This window comes from Phyllopteryx taeniolatus, chromosome 17 (genome assembly GCF_024500385.1).
Source record: "Phyllopteryx taeniolatus isolate TA_2022b chromosome 17, UOR_Ptae_1.2, whole genome shotgun sequence".
NCBI classification, from domain to species: domain Eukaryota; kingdom Metazoa; phylum Chordata; class Actinopteri; order Syngnathiformes; family Syngnathidae; genus Phyllopteryx; species Phyllopteryx taeniolatus.
In genome coordinates, this window is record NC_084518.1 from 18,275,424 (window position 1) to 18,299,214 (window position 23,791).

At 39.3% G+C, this 23,791-nt stretch overlaps 3 protein-coding genes across 4 annotated transcripts in view; all 3 read right to left on the bottom strand.

Moving 5' to 3' along the window:
• mcama (melanoma cell adhesion molecule a) overlaps positions 1-2,732 on the bottom strand; it is a 45,398-nt gene extending 42,666 nt beyond the window's left edge. The window contains exons 1-2 of the mRNA XM_061752071.1: positions 2,577-2,732; positions 1,803-2,018 (exon numbers count right to left, since the gene is read on the bottom strand). The gene's annotated coding sequence lies outside the window, so the exon portion shown is untranslated. The remainder of the gene's footprint in view (positions 1-1,802; positions 2,019-2,576) is intronic.
• Positions 2,733-10,848: 8,116 nt separating this feature from the next.
• LOC133467459 (ion channel TACAN-like) lies at positions 10,849-17,448 on the bottom strand. Of its 2 annotated transcripts, XR_009785229.1 has the most exons (13): positions 17,261-17,448; positions 15,795-15,913; positions 15,552-15,683; positions 15,083-15,142; positions 14,906-15,001; positions 14,184-14,273; positions 12,985-13,050; positions 12,828-12,889; positions 12,647-12,739; positions 11,867-11,931; positions 11,653-11,704; positions 11,314-11,382; positions 11,157-11,228 (listed from the first exon to the last, which is right to left on the bottom strand). XR_009785229.1 is itself a non-coding variant. In XM_061752352.1 (12 exons), exons 1-12 carry the CDS (start codon positions 17,336-17,338, stop codon positions 11,115-11,117), a joined length of 1,044 nt encoding a protein of 347 aa, XP_061608336.1. In that variant the 5' UTR covers positions 17,339-17,445; the 3' UTR covers positions 10,849-11,114. The 2 variants fall into 2 exon arrangements, 1 of the variants encoding a protein (XP_061608336.1); XM_061752352.1 differs by lacking the exon at positions 11,653-11,704 and having other exon boundaries at positions 10,849-11,228; positions 17,261-17,445.
• Positions 17,449-18,661: 1,213 nt separating this feature from the next.
• On the bottom strand, positions 18,662-23,571 carry LOC133467326 (hepatic and glial cell adhesion molecule-like). Its single transcript, XM_061752074.1, has 7 exons — positions 23,426-23,571; positions 21,316-21,657; positions 20,307-20,588; positions 19,626-19,719; positions 19,495-19,562; positions 19,292-19,365; positions 18,662-19,222 (listed from the first exon to the last, which is right to left on the bottom strand). Exons 1-7 carry the CDS (start codon positions 23,532-23,534, stop codon positions 19,091-19,093), a joined length of 1,101 nt encoding a protein of 366 aa, XP_061608058.1. The 5' UTR covers positions 23,535-23,571; the 3' UTR covers positions 18,662-19,090.
• Between the last annotated feature and the right edge of the window lie 220 nt (positions 23,572-23,791).

Below are 23,791 nucleotides of genomic sequence, written 5' to 3' on the forward strand. Positions count from 1 at the left end.
TTATTTTGTGATATGATATGATTATTTTATATATAACAAATTAATGTTACATTTTTTTTTTTTTATATTTCTTGAATTGCTATTGTTATTATTAAACCCAATTCCTTGATGATTTAACAATTCATGCTTATATGAACCAAAAGGATATTTTATATATTTAAAAAAAATTGTAATCTTAATATTTCAAAAATATATACGTTATTGTTATGTTTGTATTAATATACCAAATTAATTGCTGATTCATCGTTTCCTGCGTTGAGATGGACCAAAAGCATGAAGTGACATGCTATTTTCCGGCTTTTGAAAGGACGGAGGACTCGCTCAGGCGCCCCGCACGCGAGCACACAGATTGGGGGGCAGAGTGCTTCACTGCGGGGGTGCCAGACAAAGTCAAGGGCACGGGTCGTGAGAGGGAAATGTGAACAGGGGAGCTGGAAACACGCTGACAATTAAAGCAGATTTATGTCCGTAATATCGAAAACCGAATTACTTTGAACAACAACTACACCCGCTAGCCAAAACGGAAGATGGAGGAGTGAATAGATCATTATTATCATGTCACTTTTATTGTTGAAATTGTATAACGTGACCACACAAACAAGAAATTATAGGTATATTTACCTCTTAATGTGTATCGTATCCACCTGTGTCTCCATTCGTACGTTCTAGATTTTGCTCAGTTTACATACGGGGCGGCGGCACGGTGGGCGACTGGTTAGAGCGTCAGCCTCACAGTTCTGAGGACCGTGGTTCAATCCCCGGCCCCGCCTGTGTGGAGTTTGCATGTTCTCCCCGTGCCTGCGTGGGTTTTCTCCGGGCACTCCGGTTTCCTCCCACATCCCAAAAACATGCATTAATTGGAGACTCTAAATTGCCCGTAGGTGTGACTGTGAGTGCGAATGGTTGTTTGTTTGTATGTGCCCTACGATTGGCTGGCAACCAGTTCAGGGTGTGCCCCGTCTCCTGCGCGATGATAGCCGGGATAGGCTCCAGCACGCCCGCGACCCCAGTGAGGAGAAGCGGCTCAGTAAATGGATGGATGGATGGATACATACGGGGCAAGTTGAGCAGTGCCCCACCAGATCCAGCACTGAGGATAAATGAGCCGCTGAGAACTAGAGTGGGGCAACACCATTTTTGCACTTTGCAGGAGAGGGACTTCAGGTTTTAAGGTTGCAATAAAAGCAGGAGGAATTATGTATCTTGGTGGTTTAGAAGGCAGTGATCATATTAGATATTCATTTAGGATCATTTGAAAATAAAAAACTCACAAAACGTGGCTATACAAGGCTTTGTATTGGACATAAAGAATTGATCATAAATCAGTTTTTATTTCATTTATTTATTTAATCTTCATTTATGCAGGTAAGGACTTTGAAAACAGTTTCTCTTTTGCAATGCTGACCAGTTTGATATATAATGTACAGTGATTCTCAAACTGAGGTATGTGGGCTCACTTTAGTAGTGCGCAAAAGAATCATTGCCTAAATACAGTTCAGCTGTTTAACTTTATAGTGCAATGCTGTACATGTGAATTTAATCTTTTTAGACTTTTATTTAGGTTCCACTTTTATTTAACTTTTACATGCAATGCATTTTAACTGAGTCATTACTTAAATACTTAAGCGCAGTTTTGATGTTGAAACAGATGTACTTTATCCTTCCATTTGCTGCAGGACTGGAACCAGATAAAGAATTATTAGCCGCAGAGTTGTCCATCACTTGTATTGTGCGTGTTTGTGCAAGCTTAGGCGGCATAAATCGGTGAGCAGATTTAAGGGGGTAGGGGGACGTATACGTACCCCGGCGTCATCGCTCAAGTCTCGTGGCAGCGTCCGCCTGGAGGCCAGCGTCGCGTTAGCGTTGACCCCCACGCCCGACGACAGTCGCCATGGCCACGAGACGCCTTAATGAAGTCATGCATCACGGCGGCACACCGCAGCTCCGACACATCAGCGTCTCGTTGAGGGCATGGTAGTGGGCGGGGCACGGGCATGGGGAGGGGTGATTAGTTCAACCTTAAAGACAAAAAATTGGGGAGGCTTTGAGACCCAGGTGGTCTAAATGCACACAATCAAAAAATGTAGTCTTATTGTATTTGATGACATTAATAACACGTCTAGAGCAGGAGTAGGCACACTGGATTTTTCGAATGGACAGAGGGGCAAGATAATTCGTAGATGAGGGCGGAAAAAAGAAAAAAAAAAGTTTATTTTACTCATGAAAATATTCTGCATAAAACTAAAATATATTCTATTTTTTACTATTATTCAGAATAGTTTAATTCAGCTGAATGAACCAGTTATTTAACAGAATGAATAAATAAATGTAATAAAAATGTTAAATTGCAAAATATGTAAAATTGGCATTTATTTGAACGATAAATAATCATTAATTGGGCATTTTTATTTGATTCTCAACCAATTATTTAATAAAACAATGCAACTGTAAATATCCAAATGTATACATTTTATTTTACTAATATGGTTATTTCTTTACAATAAATCAACTAAGCAACCATTTCATGAGATCAAGGTTTAAAATATAAACCATGACAATTCAATGTAACTTTTCACCTTGAGAAAAAAAGCGGAGAAATGAATCATTAATGCTGGCCCGTGGTCCATACTTAGCGAGACATCACGGAGTCTGTTGAGTATTCACATTAGCAGGTCGTCGCAGCCGCGTTTGTGTATGTTTCTCCACTTTGGTATGTGGGCTTCCTCCAAGTAGGAAATTTGTACTGAACTCCATCCAGGCCTGCACAGACAAAAAGAAACGTTGCCTTAAATGCTCGATGGACTATTCAGGAGGTAGACATGACTTTAATGAGCTTACTTTCATAAGAACTCTCTTCCACATGTAAGGCACTGCGTTCTTTTTTTTTTTTTAAATATGTAAAAAATACGGGGAAGTGAAAATAAACAACTGGGATAGTGTGCAAACCCTCTTATAAATGGGGATGCTGTTGAGTTCAGAATGAACAAATCACATTCAAACTCATGTTAAAACGGGAGTCAGCGCTTTTATATCACAAAACTCTGGCATTGGAACAGGGGTGTGTAGACTTTTTATATCCACTACAATTCCAAAAGGTTCACAGACTGTTGTATAGCAACTCAGAACAATTCTGCTGATCTCTGCTGAAAATGTTTCTGCATTTGTGAACTTTCACTGAAGCTCTGCTAGAGACGTCGTGTACCTCCACTGTATTGGCTGTGAAAGTGTACCCTACAAAGGTCATGTTTGGAACTCGGCGCCCCCCGTAACTTGAGTGACGGCCCCAGGTGAGGTCACCACGGCCATAATTCTTAAAGCACTCAATCATCCAATCAGATTAAGCACTGTGGAGTTCCCAGAGGTGTTAACGGTGCTCAAGTGCGATGTTTGGAAACAGGTGACGATCACTTTTTATGTTTTTTCTTTTTGGTTGCGGAGGAACACTGGAGGACTGTTTCAAGAATAAAAATGCTAGCTCGGCTGATTTGTTTGGTCTTGACCCGCGAGCAAAAATTTACGAGCGTTTAGCTGGCGACAGCGAACTTCCCGACAAGCTGCACTTTGGCTGCCTGTGAATGTTTACTCCCAGTTGAAGTTAACAGAAACTAAACATAAAATAAAGAGACTCACGTTTTCTGTATTAAACAAAACACTGTATAACTTTTTGGATGGAAGTCCACTACCTTGATGCTACCACACAATGCAAAACGCCATAGATGGGCTAATGAAACTAGCATGAATGTCACAGTGTTATAACCATTTACGCAGCAAATATTTGTATTGTATTTTGTCCCATATCATGTGTAAATATGTGTTGGTCTCCTTGAATCCTTGAATACTTGAACACAAACGGTTGCTTCACCATTTGTGTTCACACATGTAGACAGACATTATAACAATATACTCCCAAATACTCATCCTCTGAGTATTATTGCATCTTACTGAGCAGTTGTGACACTCTTATTCGTGTATATTCTTGGGAATTATTATATTGCCCCCTGGTGGCCAAGGCGTGCACACCAGAAGGAGCCGCACAATGATTTGCAATCAATGAAATCCATCCATCCATCCATTTTCTGAGCCGCTTCTCCTCACTAGGGTCGCGGGCGTGCTGGAGCCTATCCCAGCTGTCATCTGGCAGGAGGCGGGGTACACCCTGAACTGGTTGCCAGCCATGCCTACGGGCAATTTAGAGTCTCCAATTAATGCATGTTTTTGGGATGTGGGAGGAAGCCGGAGTACCCGGAGAAAACCCACGCAGGCACGGGGAGAACATGCAAACTCCACACAGGCGGGGCCGGGGTTTGAACCCGGGTCCTCAGAACTGTGAGGCTGACGCTCTAACCAGTCGTCCACCGTGCCGCCATCAATGAAATCATGATACGCAAACTTTCTTTTCTTTTACATTCCATTGAATTGTTATTACTTTATGTTTTTATAAAGTGCAATACTGTGAACTTGTAGAGTGTTTTATTTTTTGGGGGTTAGAAATTCAAGTCACAACTTTTCAAGAACAAAAGACATAATCTTATGAGAATAACATCACAAGATAAAGTCACTGCACATTTGGAAAAGTATACAACCTTAAAATGTATTTTATATTATGTTACAAACCACCAAGTTATGGCTCTGGGGTCCTCAGTTTGAGAACCTTTGGTCTCAAGGCAACACGGCCATTAAAAAGGGTTATGTGGTAACCAGGGGAGACCAGTGCTCTGCAACAATGGCTGCAGTGAAGACAACAACAATGAGGCTTTGGAAATAAATGCAAAAAGACCAACAGTGCATAGAAAGGAAAGGGTGTGATATTTTAAAGCTGTCACACAGCACATTTGTGTTTCAGCATGACAACCTGACTGCTGACCTCCTGACCGTAATTTTTCTGCATCCTCCAGTGGTGGGAAGTAATGAAGCACAAGTACTTCATCGCTGCACTTGAGTAGATTTTTTTTAGGTGGCTGTACTTTACTTGAGTACAGTGGTGCCTTGATTTATGAGATTAATTTGTTCCGTGACCACGCTCGTAACGCAAATCATCTTTCCCCAATTGAAATGCATGGAAATGCCATTAATCCGTTCCAGACCCACAAAAAAAAAACAAAAAAAATGTTGATAAGAGAATTTTGAGGATAAATTGCACTCTACATACTTTATGAAAATATAAAGTTATAACACAATTAAATAGAATGGAAACAATGAAAGTTTGTGCATCATGATTTCATGCATCCATGCCCATTGACATTCTGCTCCCTGTAATGTGCGTGCCTTGGCCACCAGGGCGCAGTATAGTAGCTATAAAATACACAAAAAGACAATTCCCTTCTAAACTCAATAAATTGCAGTAATAATCTTAGTTGTTTTTCAAAGAGGATAAGGAATACAGAGGCCGGACTGCGAATAGCGCAAAGTCGCAAATAATTGACACCCGTTATAATTGCATTGAAAAAAAAACCTACTTTTTTTAAAATCCCAATAAGCAAAAAAAATAAATAAATAAAATAAAATAAAATAAAAATAAGAAATAAAAAGAATCCCCGCTGTGGTGTTTCAAATTTACAAGCTATATTTATTTCCATGTTACAGAGACTTTAATGCGTGCAATCTATATGTAGAAAACTCAAACCATCACGTGATGACTGATGAGCGTCATGGTGTTTCTGCTTCCGTATTGTTTTGGAGACTTTTTTGCAGAATTTTACCTAAATAAAAGAAAACTTTATTCACTGGTAATGAATCAATACAATGTTTTTACCAATGGGTCTTCAAGCTTGTATGAACGCAGATGGTCATGTGCGCTTGAATTCTTCGGAGAATGAATGATGTCAAGCAGGGCCCGGCGTGATCCAGCCACAAACTCAATCTCCAGTCCACGTCGACCATTGAGTGCACCTGATACGCTGCTAGCTGCGCACGGTGGGAGGCTCCGGGACGTTTAAAGTCGGTTTTGTATGCAGGCAGACGTGGGACAAAATGCTTTGTGATTAATTTTCTCGCGGCTCCGAGCAATCGGCCATCTGGTCCCCAAGAAGTCGCACGCTGCGTGTGGGAGTGGACCCGATCGAGCACTTCATTGTCTGGTTGTTCACCCGGGGACCCCTCAGGGCCAAACATACCTGATATGTAGGTCAAGGACTGCGTGGGATGATGTATGATTATGTACATTTATATATTTATCCTCTATGACTTAATGAACCAATTTTATTCAGTATACATACACAATACAGCCAGATGTTTAAAAAAAATATGCCTTTACGGAGATATTAATGCTCAGTTTTCATTGTCACTGACATAATTTTGTGGTTTTAATTTTGCCACTGCAACATATTTTAATATTTAATATTCTTGGAAACTTATTTGGCTTCACTAGATGGTCATAGTTTTTTAATATATTTTTTATTAATAAATATTTTATATAAAATACACGTAAATATTTTTTAATAAGAAAAACAAAAGCCACCCGGGGGCAGTATACCACCGACATACGGTTGTACTCTCCGTTGAGACGGCTCCACTGCTCTCAGCTCATCAGTACGGCAATAATATCATCCGTTCTTCGCAGAGGATAAAGAATATATGCCTGTGAATATTCTTATATGTCCTGTCTACATATGTTGCTGCACTGTTTGTGTTCAGGACATTGGGCAAGGAGTTATGGCACTGCTACTATTTAGCATTAGCATTAAGGTACCGGACTGAAAGGCTAAGCTATGTGGTTGTTTTAAAGACAAGGTGTAATTCTCTTTGTCTTGTTACATTTGGCAGTAAAACCTGACCTGGGTGTTGCAATAAACAGTTTTTTATTATTATTTTTACACATTGGACTGTATTTTATTGTAGTTCAGATATGTTATGTGGTTATATATTTTTAAACATGTATTTTTATCGTAGTACAAAGTACTTGTTGTGCATCACTAAATGCAGAAGGTGATTTATTTTGCAATAATTTCCTTATTTCCATGAGCTGTCTATATTTTAATAGTATGATCTAAAAAATACAAAATAAAAGAACTCTGTGGCACACAGGCTGTTCCAAAATGCAGTTTGATGGTTCAACAAGAGGTAAAAAAAAATTAAATCCTTCCTCAGTGAATTTCGTGGTTGCTATAGCAACCAGCGGTGCACAATCCACTCGCTGAATGTTGGGGAGGGGGTGGGGGGGGGGGGGTCACTCGGTGCTCACTTAGGTGGGGTGTCCTGCTAGGGCCTACTGCCTTAAAATAAAGATGAATTCTCTTTTTTCCTGCACTCGGCAGGGGCCTTTAATGTTTCACTCTCATTAGACAAGTGGATGCAATCATGTGCAAACCCACACACACTTATTAAATTATGCATATTTCATTGTGAGCTGCTCACAGTTCAAATTATTGCAAGTAAGGCATGCTGCTGTGGGACTTCATTTGCTAATGAGGGAAGGGAAGCAAGGGGACGTTCGTAGATGCTGGAAGAGCATTAACACTTGTTTTCGAGAGGGGCTCGTTTGACTCAAGCATTTAGTTAAAATGGTGGAATGAATTATGACAGCCATCCCCTTTGATTGGCAGCATTAGAAGCCTGTAACTTGAATGGAGTTCTCAGAGGACCCTGCTAAATTTAGGGGGGAAATGTGATGCAACACTCTAAACAAATGCAAATCATTTACATGCCCTTGACTTACAAGTTTAATTCATTACGAGACCACGCCTGTTACTCAAAACATTTGTATCTCAAACTATCTTGATTCATTGAGATGAATGAATATGCCTTTAAACTGTTCCAACCCCTCCAAAACAAACACATTAATTTAGTTTGACCCTCCGGGGAGTTCATTAAAAAGATTTAAAAAAATAAAAATATTGTTTAGGACAAAATAAAATGAAAAAAAATTAAACGCATCATATTTTTACCATATATTCAGTGCTGCCCTTGGTCGACTTAGTACAATAATAGGTGTAAAAATAATACAAATAAGACCAAAAAAAAAATTATTGTTGCAACTTTTGGCTTGCCCCATAAATAACATCTAATATATTGTATATTCCTTGGAGGAATTAAAAAATGAATAAATAAATAAATTCATTAATAATTGTTTACTGTATTTGATATTATGAAAAAATATATACCAAATTCATGTCACTGATGGTGTAGTGGTACACTCGCCTGACTTTGGTGCGGGCAGCGTGGGGTCAGTTCCCACTCAGTGACGGTGCGAATGGTTGTCCATGTCTATATGTGCCCTGCGACTGACTGGTGACCAGTTCAGGGTGTAGTCCGCCTTTCGCCCGAAGTCAGCTGAGATAGGCTCCAGCACCCCGTGACCCTAACCAGGATAAGCGGTGTTGAAAATGAATGCATGGATATATATACCAAATTCAAAATCACATGAAGTAAAAATGGAAAAAGAAAAATGTAATTCACTCGTTATAGGTTATCTGAATTGTGTTCTTCCACACCAAAGACATCCAAGCGCGATGTTGCCACAAGGTTCGGAAGCATGCAATTGTGCAAAATGTCTTTGATTTGTTTAGAATGATTGAAGAGGCGTGTCCGCAGACTTTTGCTCATTTGGCTTATGATCCTATTCTTAATCAAAGACTCCTTTCGGTGCCCTTCGGGGCTTCACTTCTTCCTGCTTCTCCTTTAATCATCCCTGTGATAGAAGCTTATCGTCTCCCAGAGGAAGTGAGTGCGTGTCTGACCCGCTTCAGATAACAAGCCTCCCTGGTGCAGGAGCTTCTCAGGCCCCGGTGGAGCGGCTCTTTATCTGCCTCCTGCAGGGAGGCGAGTTAGCTTGAAGGCAGAAGTGTGAAAAAGGTCCGGTCCGCCTCTTTTTATATTGCCTTGTGGCATAAGCGGTAAAAAAATGAAATAAAATCAGGTGTAAGGGTCGCGCTGTTCTGAAAAACGTCCCTTCTTCGAATGAAGAAGAAATGAAGGTACTGTTATTACTTTACAGTACGTAAGTGGATTTCTTGATGTTAAGGAACTATGTTGAAGTAAGTTGTGGACCTTCATTTAGACAAAATTAGTGCTTTGGCACAATATTGCCGCATCTTGGTGCCAAGGAACTGTTAGTTAATTGAGGAGCGTAATTTATACTACAGTAGTGCTTTGCCGCCATCTTGTGGCATATTGGTGCCAATGAACTATGATAAAGTTAATTGAGGAGTGTAATTTATACTAAAGCATCTTGTGGCATCTATGTTAACTATTTTGACAGGAGCTTAATTGAAACTAAAGCAGCGCTCTGTCACCATCTTGTGGCATCTTGGTGCCAAGGAACTATGTTGAGGTGAATTTAGGAGCTTCATTTCAACAAAAGTAGTGCTTTGCTGCCGTCTTGTGGCATCTTGGTGCCAAAGACCTATGTTGAGGTGAATTTAGGAGCTTCATTTCAACAAAAGTAGTGTTTTGCTACTATCTTGTGACATGTTAGTGTCACAAAACTATGCTGGTATTAATTGAGCTAAATGTTTTAAACAGGAATGTTTTGCCACCATTTTGTGGCAACAATAGGCAATTTTGTTTTGAATTTCTTTCCAAATACAATTTCACCATAAATCATACACACTGCGTAAACTATTTTGAAGTAATAGTTTTACTTAGTTTGTGTAAAATCAAACAGCAACATTACCAATAATATCGTAAGACGATATCATACATTGTGAGATCGATATTTTTCCCACGCCTATAAATTGATCCATCACTTATCATTTGGCCACCCAAGTCAAAAATGTGATTATTCAATATAAGAATATTATTGCATCAATGAAAGCCACTTTAGCCGCGTCGAGTACAGTATTTGCTGAGGTACTGGCTCATGTTTATTTTCAATCAAATAAATAATTGCTTAGCTTACTGACCTAAACATTGGATAGTTTAATAAACTAAAGAACAATCCTTAGGCTTTACACTCCACGCCGTCCTATACAGTTTGTCCTTGGGCTCCTCGTTCTCCTTGTAGCTTCGAATGAGACACATGAAAAAGGAACAAACTGGCACAAGATGAGCATCCCCTCCACCAACCTCGCCCTCCAGCCCTGACGCATACATTCATACGCTTCTTCCCCCCCTCCCCATCCTCTTCTTCAGAAAGTTCGCCCCAGCAAATTGGGCGTAAAGTTGCTTTTCATTTTAAACTTTCAGCTGTGGTTTGCCTGTGATCTTTCTGCTGCTCCCTTTTCTCGCCCTCCTTTCATGTCTTTTGTGGCGAGAAAATGTTTAAATCATAAAGCAGAGGACGTAGTGTGCAGTCACACAGGAATATCACTATTCTGACTTCATGCATGTAAATGTGTGCGCAACTTGTTATAACACTTGCGCCTGGCACGTGCTTTAAAAAGAGCATTTCGATACCAAACCAGTTTGAGTTTAACGAATAACAGTTTTTGATTGTTTGTTTTTGTTTCAGTTTTGGGGTGAATAATTACCTTTTTGTAGTTAGATGACTTTATAACTACAAGGGGGGTGGAAATAGGGACGAATTATGTTTCAATGAGGCCAAAAAGTGAGGCAGTGTCTCAATGTCGCCATCTTTTGGACATTTTCGTACACTGCATTTTGTTACAAACTACAGCGGTTCCTAATACTTATTACTACTTAATTACTTACTTTTTTAGTTAATGTTTTAAAATGTATTGTTTGATATTTATGGTCTAGAGGTGTTTTTCAGATAGATATTTGCAGTAATCATGCCTTTACTGCTGTGTTAGACTTACAATATGAGGAGGGGCAGTCAGGAACATAATTCCGGATTACATCATCCACACGACTGAAAAATTATTCACTCACTTACTACTGAAACCTTCTCACACACGTCTGAAACACAAACACTACTGGAAACTCATTCTTAAAGTGCACAACACTATAAAGCAAGCTGTTTATTTTTTTTTTATTATTCAGCACGTTTTGAAGGTAAATAATACACGAGACCAACGTTTGCCTCACAGAAAGATGCACATGCCTATGTGACGTATCCTGAGTCATACTGAAATAAATCACATCCACAGTAAATACACTTGTGTAACATTCTCCAATAGCACACTACCAATGAGCGTCACTCGAGTGACAACACAAGGGGAGCGGATAAGCGAAACGATAAAATGGAGGTCAGGAAAAGGGGTACAAACATTGAAGTCCTACAAGGACTTGGGCTTGTCTTGGTTCATCATGTACTTGTGGTACACCACCCCCAACGTGGTGAAGAAGTTGCCCAGGAAGAGAGTTATGTAGGAGCAGCCGCACATTGCCACCTCGAACACAAACACATTTTTGAATTTTTTTTTATGCGTTTCAACACATTTTTGCATGCAAGTGGACGCAAATTAGGCTACACACCTGCCACTCTTTGCACTCTGGAAGCTGAAACATCTTGAATAATGTGACGCCGTTGTACAGCTGCCAGAACTTGTGAGGACGAGGAACAACAACATCTTTCATTTTTTGTTTCATTTAAAGGGCTCATGTGAAAAATGAAGCTAGAGAATTACACATTGTGTATTTAAACCAACCACACTGCCTTAAAGTCTGTTAGCTTCATGCTAACACATAATGGGAAATCCAAGAGGTGGGCTAATGAATAGCATTGACATTGCAGCGTTAAACCCTTCTAGTAACTGATATTTAAGCACAAACACTGGGGCAACACAAGTACACAGATAATATAGCAACACTCACAGGCATATATTCTTTATCTTCTGTGAAGTATGACTGATATTACTCCGACTTACTGAGCAAAAAAAAAAACATGCAGCAAATGAGGTTTACTTTCTTTTAATTCTATTTAACTATGTCATTACTGTGCTTTTTTAAAAAATCAAGTACAATATATTAGATGGTATTTGTCTTTTTATAAACACATACCAAATATTTTTTATTTAATTTAACTCACATGACCAAAGAACAAGAACGGCAGCAGGAAAGTCAGCCCCCTCCACATCCACGACTGGAAACCCTCTTTAGCAACACAAAAAGAAGAAACATGACCCGAGGAATAAAAATAAAATAAAATAAATGATGGGGCCAGATGGATGGACGATAGATAAATGTACCAAAATTAAATCAGTGAACCCGTTTGTTGAGGGGGGATACGTTCCAGGTAGGGATGTCGCAATCACATTTTTTGAACAGTCACTTGATTTTGAGTACCTGCCAATACTGAGTCCCGATCTGATACATCGGCAATGCAGTAAAAAGAATTATGAAAAAGAAAGAGTAATCTTTCTTTAGGTACTTTTGGTGTTTACATAGGCATGCAAGAAAATATTCTACGGATCAGTAAAAAAAACGAAAACATTTCTGAATCTAGATCTGTACCTATCTGATGACGTGGTCGGAAATCTGTATCAGTTGAAAAATATCAGAATAGAAATGTAATTTGTTTGCATCATTATTTTGTGCTTCACCACTGATATGCTATTAAAAAGATTTGTTTACTTGGTTTGACTCACTACTGCACTAGATTTACAATCATATGAAAAGGTATGCTGGGATACTTTTATTCAAATTCAAAAATACGACGATCGAGACAAACTGGACGTGCACGCTTTTTTTCTTTTCTCTTCTTCTTCTTAATGCACGTGCCAAAGTATCGGATCGGGACTCAGTATCAGCGGCTACTCAAAGTCAAGTGACTCCGACTCGGAATTGAGCGCGCATATGTGTAACTGACCAACAGTGAGGTCCATGTTGTGTCCTTCTCCGAGGGCTCGCAGTCTGTACAAGCAGCCGCTCTGGTAGTAATACTGCAAAAACTGGACAAAACCTGCACAGGAGAGAGAAGCCCAATCACACACAGTAATGCAGTTTGAACGTCCCTGTCATGTAGTTACTAATGGTGTGGGCTGGTTTACTTTGGTACAAGCAGTATGAGAGGAACTGGTTTCTAAACATTTGATACAGAGTTCCCTCAGGCCTGCGAGCAGAGATGACAAAAATGTTAGGGAGGGGAAAAAAGAAAAAAAAAAAAAAAGACATGACTTGTGAGAGGTGAAGTTAGCATGGACTCACCACGTGAGCATGACTCCAGACAGGAAGGTTGACACGTAGTGATGGAACACCCACCATCCTCGGATCCTGAAAGCAGATGACATTGAGGACGCTACGGTTTCAAATAATATTGTGTAAACACGCAAAGTGTGAGTTATTGAGCCGATATCTTCGCTGTTTAAGACACAAAGAGTCCACCCGACCATCCGTTTTCTACAGTCATCATCCATGATTGTCGCTGAAGAGTAAAAAGAAGGGGTCGGCACGTACAGTGAAAGTCTATACACCTGTGTTCAAATGCCACGTTTTTGTGATATAATTTTTTTTTTAGCAAAATAAGTAAAGATAAATGCCTACTTGAACATTTGACCATTAAATAATTTCACCCCCCCCCCCCTCCAAGTAATGTGACCTATAACCTGTAAAACTCAATAGATTTTTTTTTTTAAATATAAAAATAAAAAACTGCAATAGTGAGGTTGCACAAGTGTGCACACCCTCTTATAACTGGGGGTGTGGCAGTGTTCAGAATTCACTAGTCACATTCAAGCTCATGTTAAATGAGAATCAGTAAGAATTTTAGTTCTAGTAGGCTTTTATCTTTGTGTCAGTTTGATCACAAAAACCTGATATTTGAACATGGGGGTGTAGACACTTTATATCTACTCCGTAGACAAATAAAGCATTCACACTCACATTCACAACAATGGGTCATGTAGAGTTTTCAATAAACCTGGAGTGCATGATTTCGGAATGTGGGAGAAAGGCGGAATATGCGAAGGAAACCCTGGCAAGATTAACAAATTCCAACTCGGCTCTCTTGACTGTGAGGGTATTCTCAATGTTCAAACCCCTGGTTCATATTTATTACGTGTCCATCATCAGCCCAACCTTGAAGCAATGTTGATCAAATTGTTCACAGCTAAAACACAAGATTCAAATTAACGCCATTATAACTGTCTAGTATGAGCTGCGTCAAGGCCTAATAATCCTAATTTGGGTGCTCTCAATGTGCTGTGACTCCACTGTGTCTGAATTTTGCCATTAGGATTCATGTATTAGTTAGTCACTGATGTTTTAGCGGTTCACTCGCCGGACTTTGAATTTCCACTCAGTGACATTGCGAATGCAATTTTTTGTCCGTCTCTATACGTGCCGAGCAATTGACTGCAAGCAGTCCAGGACGGCAAAGAACGCAAGCAGTTTCTCGAAGGGTGCACCTTGAGCCGTTGTTGATGAGGATGCTCTCACGGATGGTGAGCGTGCAGTAGTACCACACTAGGAGGAAGTTGAAAAGGGCGTCTAAGGCTCTGGAAGAAAAAAAAATGGAACATTAAGTTGCCGCTGATATGCTAACAGTGGTTAAATTGGTATTATGCTTAGATGACAATTTCACGGTACAGTGTTACCTCAATTTACAAGTGACTACATTTTTCCACTCCCAATGTGGGTTTACTATAAAACTAAACATCAAACAAAGAATTAGATATTCTTTACTGACCTAAACCGCACAAATTACAAACAAATTACACTTAAAAATCAAAGCATCCAGACAGAATATACCAACACTCACAGGCATATATTCTTTATCCTCTGCAAAAAAATAAATAATGCAATTGCAGCTTAGTGGCCGTCATTTTCTGTGTTTGATCATCAAATCTACATGAGGCGTGTCTGTATTATGTGCCAATACTGCCCCTTGGTGGCCAAGGTGCGCATAACAGAATGAGCAGCATGAACCCCACTGAATTATCATGATGCATAAACTGTATAATAAATAATTAATAATTATATAAGTAGAAAACTGTAGCGTGCTATTTTTCTTATTAAAAAACAAATTACCAAATGTTTTGTTGATGGTTTTCCAGGCGCCGGAACAGAATAATGGCATTTGTATTCATATCAATGGGGAAAGATGATTTGAGATAACTGTAAGACTTACCTGTAGCTGAATAAAAAGCGACAAGTGAAGGAGAAGAGGAAGACGATGACAGTGAGGACCAGCTTAAATTTCTCGTATTCGTCCTTGTAAGCGAATCTGTACAGTGGGGAAGACGTTAAAGACGTTAGCGTGTGCGCTGGAAAACCGTCGCCGTGACGACAGGCGGGCGAGACTTACTTTGACTGCTTATTGAGGAGCGTGACGTTGACGTTCCCTAAAACAAGAGTGAGGTATAACCTGTAACGGAGAAAGCGGCCATTCAACAGTGACATGATAGATCCCCTTTTAAGTTAAAATACAAAATACAGTGGTACCTTGACTTAAGAGTGCCCTGACTTACAAGTTTTTTTGCTTTGTGTTGAGAGCCAAATTTTGCACAAACAAAGATAAAAAATAAAAAATGAAAAAATGGAGCAACCAAAGTGTTGTAATGCCCTTGCATGTGGGCAAGGAGAGCCACAGTCACCTACACTCTTGTCAGCAGTTTATTGAACAGGATAAAGAGGCAAATGTACAAATACAAAATGAATACACTGAGTTGTCAGTTTGGTCATGGAATGAATTCAACTTGTAAATCAAGATACTACTCTATACATATGAAATGATAATAATAGATGCCCAAAACAGATAATGAAGGGAATCAAACCCGTTCTTCTTTGGTAGAAAGGCTTCCATCTCGGAAAAAGCAACCGCTCGCTCAGCGATTGCCACCTCGATGTCGGCGACGGAGTCCGCTTCCTCTGGACTTAGCTTTTGCTCCGGGTGCTTGGCTTTGCATCTAAAAATAGGAACGCGCGTGTGAGACCCCACACGTCGTGTCTCACTTTGTTCCATTGCGTCTTGACATGTTTGTGTAAGAGTTGATGATAAACAAGCGAGACAAGCTTACTGTTGTAGTGATGCCCAGAGCTCTTTCAGCTTCTTTCGGTGACGCGAGATGGCGGAAGTGCAGCTGTTTTGCAACTTGGTGACTTCCTCAAGCTTCACTCTGTACAGACGATGTGTGTCCTGATGAGCAAACTCAGCATTATTACCTTTGTAAAAGGTGGAAATTTCATCCATCCATTTTCTGTAGAGCTTGTCCAGTGGGAAATCGCAATTGAGTTAAAGGTTACGATATTTGCAGATTATACCTCAGATGATAGAGATACATCAAGTGTGTTTATTTATTACTTAAATTCATAGTTGTAACTATAAATATACCACAAACTATGATCACAAAACACTTTTATTTCAAACTCAACTTACAACGATACCTTTACAACACAACACAGGCTTTTGGGTTGAGCTGTATCACTACAACAATACTTCCTTGACATCAAGTACCACTTCGCTATTCGCCAGGATTTTGGCGCCATCTAAGGGCACTACAGAAAAAGCACCAAAAAAAAAGAAACTGCTAATAGTTGAATTTGTGAATAGCTAACCACAAACAGGTCAGACTCCCAGAGTACACCGTACCATAAAAAAATACAGCAAAGTCATTTAATCCAATGAATGTCTTTTTTTAACTAAAGAAAAAAAAATTGAACGTATTCTATGCAATATTCTTGATATTTGACCATAAGTACATCGATATTGCACGATATTATCACAATATGGAGGACTGTCAACGTCAGTATCATTTTTTTCGGAATGAAATAATGACGAATGACAAATATTTACTCAAATTGCAAAGTGCAAGAAAAGAAATTTTCTCATAAAAATCATTAAGGGGACAGTGATTATAACGATACTTGAACCAGTTCTGAGTTAATATTCCCTTTGTTATTTTTTACATGGCTGATTCATTAGGTTGATGTTTGAGGTTTACATGTTTAAAAATGACTAAACTACTACTGTACTATTATTCCAAATTACTGTACAGGAGGGTTTATGACGGTCCCGACATACGGCATTTCTAAATAACGTTTTCATTTGACGTCTTATATATATATATATATATATATATATATATATATATATATATATATACGGCCTATATGAGTTTTTCCTACAAATCTATACTGTTGTTATTACTTATGACTCCGACTTACGTACTCATTCGTGTTAAGTCGCCGTCGTATGAACGGTTTACCGTCGTAAACCGAGGACCCGTGTAAAATGTGGCGTGGGGCTAGCAAAACACGTGACACCTGCGATTTTGACACTCTTACCCTCATTGGCGCTCTTGTACGTTTTATTACTACATTAAGAGCAGCATAAAAGTATAAATACAAGCGGCTAATGGAGAAAAGAAAACAATAAAAACGTCAAATGGGAGGTTCACGGCGACGCCTCCGGGTTCCGTCCTCTTAACTTGAAGTGTGACTACCGTACAAAGCGTACAACTAACAAATGGTGAAAAGAACTTACCTGAATTTGTTGGTAGTCCTTCTCTAAATCTCCCCACTCGCGAAAACACTCCGACACGCCCGTCGGACTGAACAACATTTCGGCTGTTGTGGTGGATAGTGGTGAAAACGTCCAAGAGTTGTTAAAAGTGGGCAACAGTTACTCCTCGGTGTCAAGCACCTCATGCCAACAACAATTGGTTTCCGGTTATAGCTTTCACAATAAAAAATAAAGTTGTAAATCTGTTTTTCTATGGTTTTCGAAGCGAAAAAAATCTTAGAAACTACTTAGTAGTAGCAGAATTGGTAACGCCTGTAAGAAGTAGCGTTCTGTTCCGTTGTCTCCAATGTAGTTGAACACAAGTCTACAAAATAAACCTAATACATTTCGTTTACTATACCTGATAAAGATAACTTTACAGAGCTGTCAAATTCGCCTCGTGAAGTGACGTAAAGGTTGAATTATGCTAATATACAACCCAAACGGACCAATCAGAAGCCCAGTTGAGGATGCGAAAGGAGGTTAGCCAATCAGCTCCAGTGTTTTAAAGTGCTGCTCCAGTGTTTTAAATGTATAATAAAAATTTTTTTTTATCTCGTTATTATTATTTTTTATCTCGTCAACCAACACTTCGGGGAAAAAAATACACATTAGTCGTAATCTTTATCGAATTAAGTCGTATATTACAAGAAGGAAGTCTTATATTTCAATATTAAAAGTAATTTGAGAAAATAACCTTTTCGTGATTAAAGATTAAAGCCATGTTACGAGGATAAAATTGTATATTTCAGATAAACGTGGTACATTTTTAACACATTTTTGGCACATCAACATCAATTTCTCAAAAGGGGAGTATTTGGCTACCATGAAAAGAAAAAGAAAACAAACATGTCATAACATTTTGAAAATAAAGTATCTTCAAGATAAAATGTCCTATATTTTCTAGATTAAAGTCAGAATATGACAAGAAGGAAAATTTAATACATAGCATTTTCGCACATTAACATCAGATTAATATCTACAAAGGCGTAAAAGAAAAAAAATACACTATGAAAATAAAGTTGTATATTTTCTAGATCAGTCGTAATATGAAAATATTTTTTTCATGAATTGCAACTATAATCTCCAAAATATTAAACTTTTTATAAAAAAAATTCTCTGATGTTATTTTTGTAATATTTCGACTTTGCGCTTCAAAATATACAACAAAATATAAGACTGTATTTATTTCGACTTTAATCTCACAGCTATATAACTTTTTTTTACAGAAAATATTCATCCTTGCTCTCGTAATAGTATGACTCCTCGAAAATAGAAAAATCCTGAAAATATACACCTTCCATAACTTTTTTCCTGAAAACATTTTAAAAAATACAACTTTATTTTCATAACATTTCCACCTTAATGTGAGAAGTATGTGGATATATATATATATATATATATATATATATATTTATTTATTTATTTATTTATTTATTTATATAGAGGATAATTCTTTTAATGAGAAAAAATGTGAGGCAACATTGCATTCAAATCGATCACTATGAATTAAATTTACAATATAGTCCAAACAAGAGGCATTGGTCTAGTATATAATAAATATTTTTTAATATTTAGCTTGTCTGGGATCAGGTTTGTTGTGTATTCCCAACAAATTTATCGAACATAGCTATAAAATAATAAACTGTTTTCCTAATAATAACGTTTTCCTGTGTCTTTTGTTTTTGGGTTGTTTTTTTTGGGGGGGGGGTGGTAATTTTGGATACAAACCAAATTTCTCAAGTAAGGAGTGTTTTCTTTTTTTGCCCCAATCCATGCAGGGTTTCTTCTTAAATATCTTTCGTCATTCAGCTATACTTGGAGTTGGTTGGAGTGGGCAGTAGCCCGCGTTAGAGAATCAATGTAGTTGGTGTAGCTGGGCAGGTGCTCCGGTTCTGAAGCGGACCCGATGCTGTTGATGGAAGAGTCGCCCGGGGAAAGATCCTGCAAAAAATGGGACCGGTTGATTTCCGAAGAAACCGAACAAAGATTTGACACTTTCTCGTACAGTACCTTTTGCTGCAGGATATAAAGGGACGTCACCGTGTTCTTTCCATTGCACTGTGTCACCTCTGGAGGAGCATCAGCTGTGGTAAAAAAAAACAAAAAAAAACACATTTGATTTCATTTGAAACACGTGAGAATACAAGTATTCAATTCTTGCTGCACTGTGTTCCATTCACAACTGCTTATAGTGCATTTTCATAATTTCATACCTGACTGACGAGCCGGTGTGCGTTGGTTATAAAACCGGGAGAAAGACTTTCTTGTTGGTCGCTTTGGCCTAACACAAACACAAAATGTTTGCATTCCAAAATTTGCATTATTATTATTATTATGAACATACTTTTTGGATGGTGTCCAGCAGGCGCACACGGTTACCAAGGTGATCAGGAGGAAGATGCCACCAGTGGAGAGAATGATATAGACAGAACTTCTTTCTATTAGGATACAAGAACAGGATTCCTTGACTTTATCGATTAACTTGACTATTTGAGAGGAACTTATAACCCTTTAAGCAACGGATATTTGAACACAAATGGTGGAGCCACACGTGAAGACAATGTACTCATAGTCATATATTCTTTATCCTTTGCGAAAAACGACAAATAGTACTGCATCTTACTGTGCATTTGTGACCATCTTTTTCGTGTATACACGTATGCATCTGTTATACTGCGCCCTGGTGGTCAAGGTGCGCACACCAGAAGCAGCACACAATGAATGCATGAAATCATGATGCACAAATTGTCTAATCCTGTACATTCTATGAAACAAAGTTATTATTGTGTGTTTTTATAAAGTCAAATACTGTAGACTGCTGTTTTTCTTATGAAAAACACATTACCATTTTTTTTTGTTAGTATTTTATGGGAGGCTGGAATGGATTAATGGCATCTCTATTCATTTCAATGAGGAAAGATGATTTGAGATACAAGTGTCTACAATTACAGTCATGGTCACGGATTGGATTAAACTCATATGTGAAGGCAGCACTTTCACCCGGTAGGCAATAGTTTTTACGCACTGTAGACGCTCAGTCTGATGGGCAGGCTTGTCACGGCGCTCACGGGGTTTTCTACCACGCAGTTGTACACGTCATCATCCGCCATGGTGACGCGAGTGATGGTGAGGAGCTGGTGGTCACGGGACAGCTGCAGCCTGCTGTCGTTGCCCAGCGCTTTGCCGCCTTTCAACCACCTGTACGTGGCCCGGGTGCCCGCGTCGTGGGAGCAGTTGAGGACCACGTTTTCGCTGCGCTCCAGCACGGACGACGACTCCATGTGGATGTGAGCTAAGGACAGTGGCTCTGGCAAGGAACGAGACATTTTCAGTTTGTTATACTGTATATGCAGGCAACTCAATCCCTGAGTAATTGATGCCCTTCCAACAAGGTTTAAAATTGCCTATACAGTAGATGCCACAAGATGGTGGCACTACTTTTGTCCAAATGAACTCCTCAACTCACTTCAATATAGTTCCTTGGCACCAAGATGCCAGAAGATGGTGCCAAAGCACTACTGCGGTCTAAATGAAACTCCTCAACTAACTTCAACATAGCTCCTTGGCACCAAGATGCCACAAGATGGTGCCAAACACAACTTTTGACAAATTGAAGCTCCTCAGCGCCACAAGATGGTGCCAAAGGGCTACTGTGGTCTAAATGAAGCTCCTCAACTCACTTTAACATAGTTCCTTGGCACCAAGATGCCACAAGATAGTGCCAAAACACTAACTACTGTGATCTAAACGAAGCTCCTCAATTCACTTCAACATAGTTCCTTGGCACCAAGATGCCACAAGATGGTGCCAAAGTACAACTTTGGCAAAATAAAGTTCCTCAACTCACTGCAACATAGTTCCTTGACACCAAGATGCCACAAGATGGCGACAAAGCAATACATGGCTGATCAATCGAATAATAAAAAAAAAAAAGATGAACCAAAATCTCGGCCTTAAAGTTTCACATGGATAATTATTTGATAAATCGATAACTCGATTCTAAGAATATTTGATAGCTACGTTGGACCTCCTACCGTCCACAGTGAGCGCGACGCTGCCCTCGCCAGTGAACGTATCATCCGTGATGGAGATCTCCACGTCGTACGTCCCCTCGTCCGACAGCCGCAGGTTGTGCAAGAGCAGGGAGCCGTTCTGGAAAATCAGGATGCGGTCCCTGTACTCGGGCCTCAGTGTGCCCACGATGTCCGTTCCGATGGACTGCACCACGGTGACCGACTTCTCCCGGCGGAGCTGCCACTTGATGACGGGTAGGTCGGCGCTGAAGCTGACGTAGTGAACGGAGAGGAGGGCCTCGCCTCCAAGCGTGCCTCGGACGAGAGAGCTGGGGAGCGTCATGTTCACTGCAAGCACCACACCTGCGGAGAAACAAGCACTGTGAGCAGCACTGAATTGAAAAAACTTTTTTTTTGGAAGGGGACATATTATGGAAAATGAACTTCTGATTGCCTGCATACAAATATAGTAGTCGAGTTTCTCGAGCAGTGATTTCCAACCACTGTGCCAGAGATGCGTCACGAGAACGTATTTAATGGCACTTAAATGGCGGGGAAATTCGTCATTTACAGTGACCCCCTGAATATTTTGTTAACCTATTTCCCATTATTCGCCGACAAAGCAATAAAAGTATTACTTCTGCGGAACTATGTTGAACTGAATTGTGGGGCTTTATTTAGGCAACATTAGTGCTCTACCGCCACCTTGGTGCCAAGTACTGTGTTGAAGTGAATAGAGGCGCTTCATCGAGACAAAAGTACTTCTTTGGCACCCTCATCCGGCATCTCAGGCCCAATGAACGATGTTGAAGTGAATTGAGAAAATCGGGGCCTACTTGAGACTTCCGCCATTGATCACCACCACCACCACAGGGGAGACTCTTTACACAGCAGCTCCGCATTGCCATGGTAACCTCCGCCAAAGTCTGTAGGAGGCACGGGCCAGCATCCGCTGACAAAAGCGCCCATTGTTTCCCTACTGGCAGGCACTGGGAGCCATACAGCTGCCAGGCTCAGCAATACAAAACTAGCGGTGCAGAAACACAGCCGCTCAGTGACTGTGCAACTCGCAACAATGGCCGGACAAATGCGGTGCGAAAAAAATGTCCTCTCAAGAAAAGCTAATGTCGCACAAAGATGGGTAGACAAGAGTACATACACACATGCAGCTAGTTAACGTATTTAAATGCTGATTCGGGTAAAGTTTAACATCAGTGATATGTTTGACCTAAAACAAGAACAACGCCTTTTTCAAACAAGTTGTCATACTTGAGACCACTGAATATGGACCCTGCGCATCGAAACAATGACTGTAAATACAATAAAGACAAATGCACATTATAATAACGTTACATTATAGCACTGAAAACACATTTGTTTAGGCAAGCATTCTAGTCAGACTACACTGTTTTTGATTTGTTGGGATTTTTATCTATTATGAATCTTCATTGGTTGGTGTTTTTCCTTGTATTTGCAGTAAAATTTGAATTAATACGTATGATTATTTTAACTGTAAAAAGTTAGAGTTCTCTGTAAGAATGGCTATAGAAATAACATTTACCTACTTTTGCTGTTATCCTATTATCACCCTTGTCAGCTTTATGCGGTATGGTTCCATTATATTTTGCTGTATTCACATGAATATCATAAATTATACTGTATAACACTGATTCTGGTACAGTTTAACTTCAGTGGCATATTTTTTCCTATATCGCACACTATTTTGCAATAAGACATTATAATGACAAATTAAACATGCATAATCAAATAAAATATTGCATCACACTTAATTACGCTTATCCACAGTATTGCCAAAAACTGACATCATGTCTTAGTCTAGATAATTCTCACTGAAATGATCTCAGTTTCTCAAATTTAAACACGATCATTAAAATTCAGTTCAATGTTAAGATTAAGTTGTACATCGCAATTATAAAAAGTCTCAAAGTGTCCTCTATTAATTGCCAATAGCAAGGTTTCGCAAACATTTTCAGCTTACTGTATAAGATGTTTTTTTTATTTTTTTTTTGCTTCATTGTAATGAACCTCATACTTAATAGCAGCATACAATTTTTTTTATTATTATTTTTTATTAAGTTTCATTAAGATGCGCAGCAAAAATGCGACTAACCTGTGTGGAAGAAATCCAGACAGGACAAAAATAGAATCCATGGACTTATTTTGACTTTAGAGTCAGGCTCTGCCATCGTCATCGTCATCATCTTCATCATTGTCTTCATCGTGACTTTCCGGCTCCGTTGACCACGCCCCCAGTTCAGGAGATGACGTAATCACAGGCGGAGGTCGGTCGTTTGTTGGTCCTTGCCTGCACAACTGCATAGGGGTGCGAACACTTTTGTGCTCAAGGGCCAGATTGCATTTTTAAGACAAATGGGCCAGCTCGATACTAAATGAGATTAAAAAATGTTAAAATGTGTATATAGAATTGTAAAACAGTGTGGTTTAAATAACATTTTAATTAAAGAAATCTTTCTCT

Excerpts from the sequence above, each read along its gene's own strand:
- LOC133467459 (XM_061752352.1), bottom strand. The coding sequence starts at position 17,338 with ATGTTGTTCAGTCCGACGGGCGTGTCGGAGTGTTTTCGCGAGTGGGGA. Across the intron at positions 12,890-12,984 it reads TCTGGAGTCATGCTCACGTG|GCCTGAGGGAACTCTGTATC; the intron begins GTGAGTCCATGC and ends CTCTGCTCGCAG. Across the intron at positions 11,383-11,866 it reads CGTTCTTGTTCTTTGGTCAT|TTCTGGCAGCTGTACAACGG; the intron begins GTGAGTTAAATT and ends CGTCCTCACAAG.
- LOC133467326 (XM_061752074.1), bottom strand. The coding sequence starts at position 23,534 with ATGAAGACAATGATGAAGATGATGACGATGACGATGGCAGAGCCTGAC. Across the intron at positions 19,720-20,306 it reads CATCAGACTGAGCGTCTACA|AAAGAAGTTCTGTCTATATC; the intron begins GTGCGTAAAAAC and ends GTATCCTAATAG. Across the intron at positions 19,366-19,494 it reads CACACCGGCTCGTCAGTCAG|CTGATGCTCCTCCAGAGGTG; the intron begins GTATGAAATTAT and ends TTTTTACCACAG.